The sequence below is a fragment of the Mesoplodon mirus genome (genome assembly GCF_964341445.2).
Source record: "Mesoplodon mirus genome assembly, chromosome: 5".
Taxonomy (NCBI): Eukaryota; Metazoa; Chordata; class Mammalia; order Artiodactyla; family Ziphiidae; genus Mesoplodon; species Mesoplodon mirus.
This window is the reverse complement of record NC_138980.1, coordinates 157,533,184-157,546,897: the sequence shown is the minus strand read 5'-3', so window position 1 is coordinate 157,546,897 and position 13,714 is coordinate 157,533,184. Positions and strand designations below refer to the sequence as shown.

Genomic DNA, 13,714 nt, shown 5'->3' with positions numbered 1-13,714 from the left:
ATTGTGTATGTTTGGAAAAGATGTAAGAACGTATAAAGCACCTCCTATAGCCTTCACCCAGATTTTCACCAATGGTTAGCATTCTGCTGCTATGCTTTGTCATTCTAATCTCTCCCTTCCCTCCCTTGCCCCTCCAAATATATACACATGTACATATACATGCACAAATATTACTATCTTTTTATGAACGGTTTGAGAGTAAATAGAGCTCTCATGCTCTTTTACCCCTGAAAACTGAAGTGTGTGTTTCCTAAGAACAAGGACATTCACTCGTATAACCACAGTAGAATTATGAAAAGCAAGAACTTTAACACAAACACAATACTATTATCCAATTTACAGACCTTATTCAAATTTCTCCAGTTGTCTCAATAATGCCCTTTATAGAAAAGCTTTTATTATTATTTTTCTAAGGTCCAGGATCCAATCCAGGACCACACACTGCAGTCAGCTTTGTTTCTCTAAGTCTCTTTTAGTCTAGAACATTTCCTCAGGCCATCTTTGTTTTTCATGAAAGTGACCACTTTGAAGGGTGCAGGTGCACTATTCTATACACTGTCCCCCAAGCTGGGTTTGCAGCGGCTTCCTTCTGATTAGATTCAGGTCGCCCATTGTGAGGTTTGGGGCCCGGGGTGTGTTACACCAGGGGACTCCTGAGTCTGCTCCCATGGTGGGTGATGTTGACATCCATCACTTGGTTATGGTGGCGATGGATAGCTTTCTCCACTGTCAAGCTATTATTCTGCCCTTTGTAATTCATGAATAATTTGTGAGGATTCTTTTTTTTTTTTTTTTTTGCGGTACGCGGACCTCTCACTGTTGTGGCCTCTCCCGTTGCGGAGCACAGGCTCCGGACGCGCAGGCTCAGCGGCCATGGCTCACAGGCCCAGCCTCTCCGCGGCATGTGGGATCTTCCCGGACCGGGGCACGAACCCGTGTCTCCTGCATCGGCAGGCAGACTCTCAACCACTGAGCCACCAGGGAAGCCCTGTGAGGATTCTTTAGGACTTTAACCGTGCCCTGCTCCTCATCAGATGCTGTCCTCCGTGCAGGGGCGTTTCACGCGTCTGTTTGTTCCTCCCTGCAGTGGTGATCATGTGTGCGAGCGGCGACACCATCCGGGGCATCATGCTGGCGGCGCACAGGCACGGGATGACCAGCGGAGACTACGCCTTCTTCAACATCGAGCTCTTCAACAGCTCTTCCTACGGTAACTCTGCCTCCGGTTTCCCCTCCCACTGCCAGGGTGTCAAAAAGGGATTGTCAGACAGCGCCAAAAACTTGAGTCATCTCAGTAGATTTGATTTCCATAGATAGGGTTTTAGAAATTTGTGATTCTGAACACTCCCACTTCTCATAAGGTCTCAAGCTTTTCTTCTCTGAGAACTCAGAGCACAAAGTTACCACCACCTGTGATGCCAAGGGACTTGGGGAGAACATAGCTCACTCCAGCACTCTAAAGGATCATAAATCCAGGCCCTGAGGACCCCTCCCCAGTGCATTTCCAACTTTGGGTTGCCACCATGATGGACTGCTGGAATAATTTTAGAGAGATTTGGGCAGAATTTTTAGTAGCATGGAATAGACTCGAACACATCAACGTAATAGAATAGAACATGTCAAAGTGTGTCACACATAGCATATGTATGGTTTCATACAACTTTTATTTTAGGAATACGATTACATGTCTGTGTGTATATATTTATGCATGTTACACATGTATTTGTAATGGGCCACAATGTCAAATAAATAAAATAACCATTACTGTAAATCGAGGTAAAAAATTTTGAAAGGTGCTGCTCCCAGCCCCTCCTCCTTCCAGATTACTGTCTCTTAGCTTCTCTTATGAAAAGTTGGGTAGCCACTAACAGTTACAATCGAAAGCATTTAACTCCTTAAAATGGATCTGGGGAAGTTCCCAGGGTTCCTGTGATGGAGAGTGTTCAAGGAAGTCATCAAGATCGCGGGTATAAAACATTTTCCCCAAATGTGGTTAGGGCTCTCTCTGAAGTAAACAGTGTAGGGCTATGGAACATTTTCTCAAGTACTGCACATTGGCAGTTACAGGGGAACTGTAAGTGTGTGTATCACGAACAGCATGTTCATGCTGAGCTCCACTTCTCAGTTATCATGGTCGAGATATAGTTAGATGGGATCTAAACCTTAAAGCATATGCCTCAGTTTCCTGCTCTGATAAGCTCCTGGCTTAAGCTGTAGATCATTGTGCATAAACGTAATGAATCACACTTCTCACGGGAATAAAGCAAAGTTGTTGAAGTAACCTCTGCTTCCTGTAGCAGATAAAATTGAAGATTTGAGACTTGCAGGATAAACACCCAGTTTTCCCCTGCTTGCTCTCATCACTGTCTTTCCCCCTAACTTTTTTTTTTTTTTTTTTTTTTGTGGTACGCGGGCCTCTCCCTGTTGTGGCCTCTCCCGTTGCGGAGCACAGGCTCCGGACGCGCAGGCTCAGCGGCCATGGCTCACGGGCCTAGCCGCTCCGCGGCACGCGGGATCCTCCCAGACCGGGGCACGAACCCGTGTTCCCTGCATCGGCAGGCAGACTCTCAACCACTGCGCCACCAGGGAAGCCCTGATATGCCATCTTTCTTAATCAGTCTTTTGTTTTTTAATATTTATGTTGTTTCCAGCTTTTTGCTATAAGAGCAATGCTATATTGAGTTGCCTTGCCATGTGCATTCATGTGTGCACATACATACACATGTATGTATGTGTGTATAATCTGTAAGACAAGCTTCTAGAAGTAGAATTCTGGGTCAAATGTTACATGCACTTAAATTTTGATAGATATTGCCAAAGTTGTCCTCTAAAGAGGTTTGCCAATTTACATTTTTGCAACAGTGTATGAGATATTTTGTTTTCCTGCACTTCTGTCAACCCTGTATCATTTAACTTTTAAATTATTTTACTTATTTGAATTTCTTTTTATGTCCATAAGCAAAGTTTTGTAGTTTTCTTTATTTGAATTCTGCACCATTCTTGCTGAGTTCATTCTTAGACATTTTATGTTTTTTGGTTGTTATTATGTTCATGACCTTTTACTATTATATTTTGTAACTGTAGTTGTTATATAGAAAACAAGAATTCCACATATTAAATCCTCTGTTCTAATAGATTTTCTTAATCACTTTCAAATAATAACAATCGTTATTCCTCCTTTTTTTTTTTTTTTTGCGGTACACGGACCTCTCCCTTCTGTGGCTTCTCCCGTTGCGGAGCACAGGCTCCGGACATGCAGGCTCAGTGGCCACGGCTCACAGGCCCAGCCGCTCCATGGCATATGAGATCCTCCCAGACCGGGGCACGAACCCATGTCCCCTGCATCGGCAGGTGGACTCCCAACCACTGCGCCACCAGGGAAGCTGTATTCCTCCATTTTGATAGTTGAATGTTATATTTATCTTTCTTTTCTTACTGCATTGGCAGTAGCCTCTAGAATAATATTATATAACAATGGTGATACTTAATTTCTAATATCTTGTCAGAAGTAGATGTTAAAATATTCTTTAGTTTATTAAGTGTGGTTTTAAAAATTGGAAGTGAGTGATGAGTGTTATCAAATACATTTTATCTGTACTTTTAATAAATTTCCTAGTATTGAGCCATTATAGTATTCTTCTAATTAAGCATAGTTTGTCATGATTTTTTTAGAAGTACTGCTGATTTTAAGTTTTTAGTGTTTTATTTGTGATTTTTGAATCTATACTCTTGAGATTGGATAGTTTTCTTGCCTTTAGGTGGTATTATCAGATTTTAATATCAGGTTAATATTAGCTTTATAAAATTAATTGGGACACTTTCCATTGTTTTTATGCTCTAGAACAGTTTATATACCATAAGAATATTCCTTGAAATATGGAAACAATTCAACTCTCTATCTGGACCTAACTTCTTTTCAGAGGTAATTTTTGGAAAATTAAAAAACACATCTATTTTGAAATAATTTTAGATGTACAGAGAACTTTAAAAAAAATAGTTTGTGTATACCTTTTACCCAGATTCCTCTAATGTTAACAATTTAAATGGGCATAGTACAATGATCAAAATAAGAAAATTAACATTAGTACAATACCACTGACTAAACTACAGGCTTTATTTGAAATTTACCACCTTTCATCCTAATGCTCTTTTTCTGTTCCAGGATCCAATCCATTTAGTTTTGTGTCTTCTTAATCTTCTCCAGTCTGTGATAGTTCTTCAACCTTTCCTTGTTAGTTATGACCTGACACTTTGGATAAGTCTGTTATTTTGTAGAATGTCTCTCAGTTTGGATTTATCTGGTGTTTTCAAATAAGTTGAGTTTACACATTTTTGGCAAGAATACTACAAAAGTGGTGCTGTGTCCTTCTCAGTGCAAAATATGAGTGCATAAGAAGTCATGTATTTGTATATACATATGTATATGACTTATTATTGGCTTTATGTATATATGACTTATTGTTGGTGATTTTGGGGACAACTTTTTAAAACTTATTTTTCCATTAGTTCAGTTTTTCTGCTTCTTGAAAACTGAATTGCATGGAGTTATACAATGTACTCTGATACAATCTACCAAATCCCTGGTTTTTCTTTTTTTAATTTTTAAAAATTTATTTATTTTATTTTATTTTTTTAAAAACTTTTTACTTTATATTGGAGTATAGTTGATTAACAATGTTGTGATAATTTCAGGTATACAGCAAAGTGATTCAGTTATACATATACATGTGCCTATTCTTTTTCAAATTCTTTTCCCATTTAGGTTGTTACATAATATTGAGCAGAGTTCCTTGTGCTATACAGTAGGTCCTTGTTGGTTATACATTTTAAATACAGTGGTGTGTGCATGTCACTCCCAAACTCGGTAACTATCCCTTCCTCCCACCCTTTCTTTCTGGTAACTATAAGTTCGTTCTCTAAGTCTGTGAGTCTGTTTCTGTTTTGTAAATAAGTTCATTTGTATAATTTCTTTTTAGATTCTGCATATAAGCGATATCATATGATATTTCTCTTTCTCTGTCTGACTTCACTCAGTATGACAATCTCTATGTCCATCCATGCTGCTGCAAATGGTATTATATCATCCTTTTTAATGAATGAGCAAAATGCCATTGTATATATGTGCCTTATCTTCTTTATCCATTCATCTATCAATGGACACTTAGGTTGCTTCCATGTCTTGACTATTGTAAACAGTGCTGCAATGAACATTGGGGTGCATGTATCCTTTCAGACCATGTTTTTCTCTGTATATGTGCCCAGGAGTGGGATAGAGGTATCATATGGTAGTCCTATTTTTAGTTTTTTAAGGAACCTCCATACTGTTCTCCACAGTGGCTGTATCAATTTACATTCCCACCAACGGTGTGGGAGGGTTCCCTTCTCTTCACACCCTCTCCAGCATTTATTGTTTGTAGATTTTTTGATGATAGCTGTTTTGACTGGTGTGAGGTGATATCTCACTGTAGTTTTGATTTGCATTTCTCTAATAATTAGCAATGTTGAACATCTTTTCATGTGCCTCTTGGCCATCTATATGTCTTCTTTGGAGAAATGTCTATTTAGGTCTTCTGCCCATGTTTTGATTGGGTTGTTTGTTTTGATGATATTAAGCCGCTTGAGCTGTTTGTAAATTTTGGAGACTAATCCCTTGTTGGTCACATCATTTGCAAATATTTTCTCTCAATTTGTGAGTTGTCTTTTTGTTTTATTTATGGTTTCCTTTGCTGTGCAAAAGCTTTTGAGTTAAATTGGGTCCCATTTGTTTATTTTTGTTTTTATTTCCATGACTCTGGGAGACAGATCAAAAAAGATCTTGCTGCAGTTTATGTCAGAGAGTGTTCTGCCTATGTTTTCTCTAAGAGTTTTATAGTGTTCAGTCTTACATTTAGGTCTTTAATCCATTTTGAGCTTATTTTTGTGTATGGTGTTAAAGAGTGTTCTAATTTCATTTTTTTTTTACATGTAGCTGTCCAGTTTTCCCAGCACCATTTATTAAAGAGACTGTCTTTCCCCCATTGTATAGTCTTGACTCCTTTGTTGTAGATTAATTGACCATAGGAGTATGGGTTTATTTCTGGGCTTTCTATCCTATGCCATTGATCTATATTTCTATTTTTGTGCCAGTACCATACTGTTTTTTAAAAAAAAATTTATTGATTTTTGGCTGCATTGGGTCTTCATTGCTGTGCATGGGCTTTCTCTAGTTGTGGTGATTTGGGGCTACTCTTTGTTGCAGTGTGCAGGTTTCTGATTGCGGTGGCTTCTTTTGTTGTGGAGCATGGGCTCAAGGCTCACGGGCTCAGTAGTTGTGACTTGCAGGCTGTAGAGCACAGGCTCAGTAGTTGTGGCTCATGGGCTTAGTTGCTCCATGGTATGTGGGATCTTCCCAGACTAGGGCTCGAACCCATGTCCCCTGTATTGGCAGGCAGATTCTTAACCACTGTGCCACCAGGGAAGCCCAGTACCATACTGTTTTGATGACTATAGCTTTGTAATATAGTCTGAAGTCAGGAAGCCTGATTCCTCCAGCTCCATGTTCTTTCTCAAGATTGCTTTAGCTATTCAGGGTCTTTTGTGTCTCCATAAACATTTTAAGATTTTTTTGTTCTAGTTCTGTGAAAAATGCCATTGGTAATTTGATAGGGATTGCACTGAATCTGCAGATTCCCTTGGGTAATATCGTCATTTTGACAGTATCAATTCTTCCAATCCAAGAACATGATATATCTTTCCATCTGTTTGTGTCTTCTTCAATTTCTTTCATCAGCATCTTATAGTTTTCAGAGTGCAAGTCTTCTGTCTCCGTAGGTAGGTTTATTCCTAAGTATTTTATTCTTTTTGATGCGATGGTAAGTGGGATTGTTTCTTGAATTTCTCTTTCTGATCTTTTGTTGTTAGTGTATAGGAATGCAACAGATTTCTGTGTATTAATTAATTTTGTAACCTGCAACTTTACCAAGTTCATTAATGAGCTCTAGTAGTTTTCTGGTACCATCTTTGGGATTTTCTATGTATAGTATCATGTCATCTGCAAACAGTGACACTTTAACTTTTCTTTTCCAATTTGGATTCCTTTTATTTCTTTTTCTCCTCTGATTGCCATAGCTAGGACTTCCAAAATTATGTTGAATAAAAGTGGTGAGAGTGGACATCCTTGTCTTGTTCCTGGTCTTAGAGGAAATGCTTTCAGCTTTTCTCCATTGAGTATGATATTAGCTGTAGTTTTGTCATATATGGCCTTTACTATGTTGAGGTATATTCGCTCTGTGCTTGCTTTCTATAGAGTTTTTATCATAAATGGGACTGGATTTTGTCAAAAGCTTTTTCTGCATCTATTGCGATGCTCATATGGTTTTTATTCTTCAATTTGTTGATGTGGTGTATCACACTGATTGATTTGTGGATTTTGAAAAATTCTTGCATCCCTGGGATAAATCCCACTTGATCATGGTGTATGATCCTTTTCATGTATTGTTGGATTCAGATTGCTAGTATTTTGTTGAGGATTTTTGCATCTATGTTTATCAGTGATATTGGCTTGTAATTTTCTTTTTTTGTGAACATCTTTGTCTGGTTGTGGTATCAGGGTGATGGTGAGCTCATAGAATTAGTTTGGGAGTTTTCCTTCCTCTGCAATTTTTTGGAACAGTTTCAGAAGGATAGGTATTAGCTCTTCTCTAAATGTTTGATAGAATTCGCCTGTGAAGCCATCAGGTCCTGGGCTTTTGTTTGTTGGGAGTTTTTAAACAACAGTTTCAATTTCAGTGCTTGTGACTGGTCTGGTCATATTTCTGTTCTTCCTGGTTCAGTCTTGGGAGATTGTACCTTTCTTAGAATTTGTCCATTTCTTCCATGTTGTCCATTTTATTGGCATATAGTTGCTTATAGTAGTGTCTCATGATCCTTTGTATTTCTGTGGTGTCAGGGTTTTTCTGATTATATCCCCTTTCTTTTCCCTTTTACAGCCTGGTTGCTTAGGCTTTGCACTCGGCTGTCAGCCTGCCTGAGAGTCTGTGCCATGTACTAGCTCTTGGCAAATTGACATAACCCTGCCCTTCCCCTGCAAGTCTTAGTTTCTTCTAATGATAATAATAGTACTTATCTCATGGCATCAGGCTGAGTAATAAATGAGGTGGTGTATGTGAGAGACACAGAAAACTTCTTGGAACATGATGAGTGTTTAGTAAATGTTCACTATATTTACTATTAATTTTAGTTTACTTTGACCATTACATATAATACTTTAAAAATGATAAGTTAAGTTTGTACATTTTCTTGTGGTGCAGTTTTATAGCTTGATTTAGGCCATACATTTTTTTGTTACTAAATTAGTCAACTTTTATCTAGTACATCCTAAGGACGTGGGTGCATTAGGAATTATATCTGCCTGCAAATAACCAAGACTTCCAGCTATAGTAATTTAAACAAATGTAGAGGTTTATTACCTCAACTGTAAGAAGTGCAGAGGTGGGCAGTCCGGGGCAGAATGATGGTTCCATAATGTCATCAGGGATCCAAGCTTCTTCTTGTTTTCTGCTCCCTCAATCCTAGTGAATGGCATCCATCCTCAAGATCATGAGATAGTGGCTAAGATTCCAGGGATTGTGTCTTAATTCTAGGCAAGACAGAAGGGGAAAGATGAGAGGCAAAAAGAGATCCTTTTCAGTTGACTCAGTTCTGTTTGAAGGGCTCTCTGGAAGCCCCACTCATTAACTTTCGCTTATGTAACATTTGCTACCCGTGGTTGGGAGGGGGGCCAGTAAATGCGTGCTTTTAGCTGGGCTCACTGCTACCCCACATCAATTCAGGAATCTGTTACTAAGGGAGTAACAGAGAGAATGGGTGGGAGAATGGATGTAGGGAGGTTTGCTGCAGACCCTGAAGCACTTTTCCTCTTCAGAGTAGAAGCAGTAAATAGAATCTTATGGCAGGCACAGTGACCTAGACCGAGGTTCTGGTGTCTGTCGCTCATAAAGGACTTTCTCTGAGATTTTTATACTCTAAGAATCAGATATATGTTCATGAAAAGTTCTCCAACATCCTCCTCTCCCTGTGCTTTGTCACATCAAAGTCTATACCAGTTCTAGAAAAAGGTTCTGTTTTAAATAATACTTGAGATTGTTTTTTTAAGAAAACATATTGATAGCATGTCCATATTTACTGATTATTAGATTGTCATGGTGAGCACTCAGAAAAATTCTCAGATCTGCCCCAATTATATTGTTACAGGAGTTCTGAATATATTATGAGGGAATTCAAGTGATGGAAAATAAGATTGAAAGGATAGGTTTTAAAAAAATCCAGAGTGAAGATGATATATATTGTGCTGCAGAGTTTTGAATAGCACCTGTTGGCATTTTCATTCACTGGCATTATGTTCTTTGGATGTAAGCTAGGTGGAAAGTCATTTGCGCAATCTTGTCTGGGAATGTAAGGTTATTGTAGAGCTTTCCTGACTTCCTGAGAACACAGAGGCACTCATTAAGGTGATGATGGGAGTATTCCAGGGCTGGTCATGCACATAAATTACTTGACTCGCTAAAAGTAGAAAAATGGCAGAAAAAACTGGGGAAGGGTTGGATTTATATTTTGCTATTAAAGTGATATATTCATGTTATAGTCAGTTTAGGGTAGTGAGAAAAGAGAAGGAATTCTCACACAATCTTTCAACTGTAACAGTTGTTAAACCACGTTTAGACACTTCTTCTTCTGATCTTTCTTTCTCTGTTACTTTTATTTTTAACATTCTTGTACTCCACTGAATTTGAAGTTTTAAATCTTAGAACACACCAAACTTTGATGAGATGAATGAGGAACAGGCACAGCACTGGAGTTTGGAGACTGGCTTGCATTTGAATCCTGCTTCTATTTATTAACCAAGTGACTTCAGGCATGTTAATCTCCTTGAGCCTCAGTTTCCTTATCTGTAAGATGGGGATCATACTTAAATATTCCTCATAGAGTTTTCATTAGGATTAAAGAATGAAATGCTCCAGGCAAAGCCATTCACAATGGCATCGCTCAGTAAGTGGTCCTGTTATCACTGATGGGAGAATCTGGACCAGCCTAGCTCAAGGCAAGCAGGTAACTCCTGGGTATTTGGAGAGGTTGGGGTGAGGCAGGGTGGACAATCCTTTTGTCTCACTTAATTGACTTCCAGAGGGCAAGAGCCACATACTCTGCAGCCAGCCCAGGTGTGCTCCAGGCATCATTTTTTGGATGTAGTCTGTGATGTCTCAGCTCCTCATTCAGCGCACATTTACTGAAGGCTTTCTATGTGCTGGGTCCTTGGTAAGTACTGAGAGCTACAGGATGACACAGTTATCCCAGTACTGACGGCTCTCACTAGCTTCCTGGCCACAGGATTGCCAAGCACAGGGCTTGGTGCTGAGCAGGTTATTTCCTCTTTCACAAATATTCTGTACCCTTCTCACTCTAAATGCAAGCTTGGGGCTCCATGATGTTTAAAACCAAACCAAACAAAGAAAGCAAATTCACTTTCCCTTATTCCTGAAACAACTGCAAGCATCACCTTCTCTGCCCTACTTCTCGTTAGCTGACTTCTTTCTCCTCTTCTTAATCCCTTGCTCAGGACCATTGTAAGAGTATGACAACAAGACCCACCACTCCTCTGAGAGTGTTAGGTCACCGCTGACCCTCTCATCACCAAAGCCACCAGCCTTAGTGCAGACCGTGCCTACCTGCCTCTAAAGCAGTGCTGTCCAGGGGAACTTTCTATGATGCTGGCTGTGTTCTACTCTTTGCTGCCCAGTACAGGAGCCACTGGCCACATGTGACTATTGCACATTTAAAATGTGGCCAGTGCAAGAGAGAAACTGAAATTTTAATTTTATTTAATCTTGAGTAATTGAAATGTAAGCAGTCACCCATGGAGCTAGTGGCTGCTATAGTAGAGCTATATACAGCTCTAGTCCTTGCCATATTGTTTCCATCCATTTCTTTATGGAAACCCTGTTTGTCTTAGCTTTGGTGGCACAGCATTCTTCAGGCTTTCTCTTAGCCCTTCTGTCTCCTTTTAGTCCTTTGCCCACTAAAAACAGCGCCCCCAAAGTGTGTGTGCTCACCCTCCATGCTCTCCTTCTGGGTACTAAGTATAAGACATATGGACGTGGAATCCAGCACTGTCTCTAGCCCTCACTCCTCTTGCTGGCTTCAGACCCCTCCTTCCAACCCCAGCCTGGTGCTGCCACTTGGGTGCTCTGTAGACAGTCACCTTGGATTGACCATGACCCTAAATGAAATCACTGTCATTTCCGTGTCCACCTAACCCCCTCCTCCCTCTGGCTCTGCTATTTCTTTTTTTTTTTTAATTGTTTTTAATATTTTATTATTTTTAATAAAATAATTGGTTTTTTATAATTATTACTTTCTATATAATAATTATTAGATCAAAGGAATGGAATGGTCTTATAAGAATGTTTCTTCACACCTTCAGAAAAGATTTACTGCCCTAAACTCCTTTGACTTAACAGCAGATTCTGCTATTTCTTCTGACAACCATTTGCTTTTCCTCTTTGGCATCACTGGTGACGCGCGTCCCTCTCGACTGTCGTTCACTCCCTCACTCTTGTAGAGTCTTCAGATTCCTCTTGCACAGCCCTCTGCATTCATTCTCAAGGGTCCTCCCTCTTTTTATGATTATAAAAGCAATAAATATACTGCTGAAAATTTGCTAAAGTCAGAAAAACACATAAAAAAAGAAAAGGAAGAAAAGAAAAGATGCCTGTAATTCTAACCATCCGGAGAACCATGTTCAATTTTTTGGGAGGTGTGACTTCCCACATATAACCGCTGGTAACCCCTTGCCTGGATTACTGTGACTGTGAGCCCTCAGTGTCTCCCCAGTCTAATCCATTGCTATTTCCCAAGGCATGAGTCTGATAATGTCATTCTTCTGTTCTGCTCGTAAATCTCCAGAGGCACCCAGTGCCTGCTGAATTAAACTTGTCCCCACTGATGGGGCATCATGCCAAGCCGACCTCTGCTTTTGATAGGGTTCAGTGGCCCCGAGAGGTTACTGACACAGTACAATAAGAAACACACACAAAGCAGGAAGTCATAGTATTGGTTATGGTTGTGACTAGATACCTATTTAGTTTGGCTTACATTTACTAAGCACTTTTGTTTCCATTCTTCTTTCTTTCTTTTTAAAAACTTTTGTTTGTTTTTATTTTCTGGCCATGCCACGTGGCAGTGTGGGATCTTAGTTCCCCGACCAGGGATCAAATCCATGCCCCCTGACCACTGGACCACCAGGGAAGTCCCTTCATTCTTTTTTTCTAGAAAACGGAACTCCAAGATCATTACCTTTTAGATTGTGGTAGACAGATTTATTGTACTGTATTTCACTTCTTTCAAATTTAAAAAAAAAGTTTTTTTCCATATTAGTAACTAAGATAGTTGCTCTTTCCAGTTCTATGTGTATTTTCTAATTACACAGCATAATACCCTATAGGGTTATTTCCTTTCTTGTGCCCGGACGGGACTCTTACCCAAAGCCGAGGAACTCTGACCCTCTTTGCCTAAGAAACACCATTCCTGCTGATTCTTGATACCTCGAGTCAATTAAAAAAGAATCAATACATATGGATTGCACACCTAGAAGAAATGGGTTCCTTCATGGGTTGAAGATAGACATTCTTAGAATTTGGGGCCTTGCTGGCAAATGGATTTGGCCCCTTGACAAAAGGCTGCGTTGTCCATGTCTTGAGCACCCAGAGGGGTTGGCCCTGGCCGATGACAGTTCCACACAGCTCACTTGCCCTCTGAGCAAGCGCTGGCATAGCTGTGGCCTCACTGGGGTTTGGGAGGTTTCATAGTGGAGGAGGAGGAGGAGGACTTCATCAAGTTTTGTTCAGTGGCTTGAAATTTACTCTTGTGCTCATTGCGAATGGACCGAGCCCTTAATGAATTCTGTCCTTGACTCTGTCTTATTTATCTTTTAACAGCTCCCTGGCACATACTAAGCAATTAATAAATGGCTGCTATTATTAGGATTATGATTAAACAGATGCCTCCACAAACAAAGTCTTTGTCTCTGCCTTTTCTCATGCTCCAGACAGAGGTTCCCAGCTGCCCACTGGATGTCATATACGTCTGCACCTCTGCCCGTGCTGTAGATTCTGCCAAGCATGCTTTTCCATCCTCTTCTCCTCTTATTAAAATCCTATTCACACATTTAAGGCCAGGCTGATGCCTCCTCCTGGCATGAAATTTCCCTCTTTGGAGCTGGTTACCTCTTCCTCTGTACTCTGCGTGGTTTCCATGTACCACCCCCCGCCCCGCATAGTAAGCTAACTGTTATCCTGTAATGACTTCAGGTGTTTACATGCCCATATCTAAATCCCTCTCTTGAAGGTGGTGGAGACAGTTCAAAACACTTATGATGCCCCCTGTGCTGGCTGTCACAGAAACTTGCACGTAGTTCAGTTAATCCTTGTTTGTCTGATTTAAGCTATGATAGAAATTCCAAAACCACCAGCTCTTAACTGAACTTCTTCTGTAAGAGTAGAGCAAGGGCCACGGAGCCCTGGCTGCACATTCCAGAAGCATCCTCTCTGGTTAGCCTCTGGGCTCTGGGCATCTGCTATGGACTCTGGGCTCAGGGCAAACAAATGACTGTGATGTTGGACTCCAGCCGGTTGAATTCCTTGTTGTATTTGCAGAGATCTCAAGGAATCATAATGATAAT

General features: G+C 40.1%; 1 protein-coding gene across 2 annotated transcripts in view; it reads left to right on the top strand.

The window, feature by feature from the left end:
• The window catches only part of NPR3 (natriuretic peptide receptor 3), a 69,958-nt gene that overhangs the window by 9,680 nt on the left and 46,564 nt on the right, over positions 1–13,714 (top strand). For both annotated transcript variants that reach the window (XM_082623158.1, XM_082623157.1), the window contains exon 2: positions 1,088–1,210. In XM_082623158.1, coding sequence (XP_082479284.1) covers positions 1,088–1,210 — 123 coding nt within the window. The remainder of the gene's footprint in view (positions 1–1,087; positions 1,211–13,714) is intronic.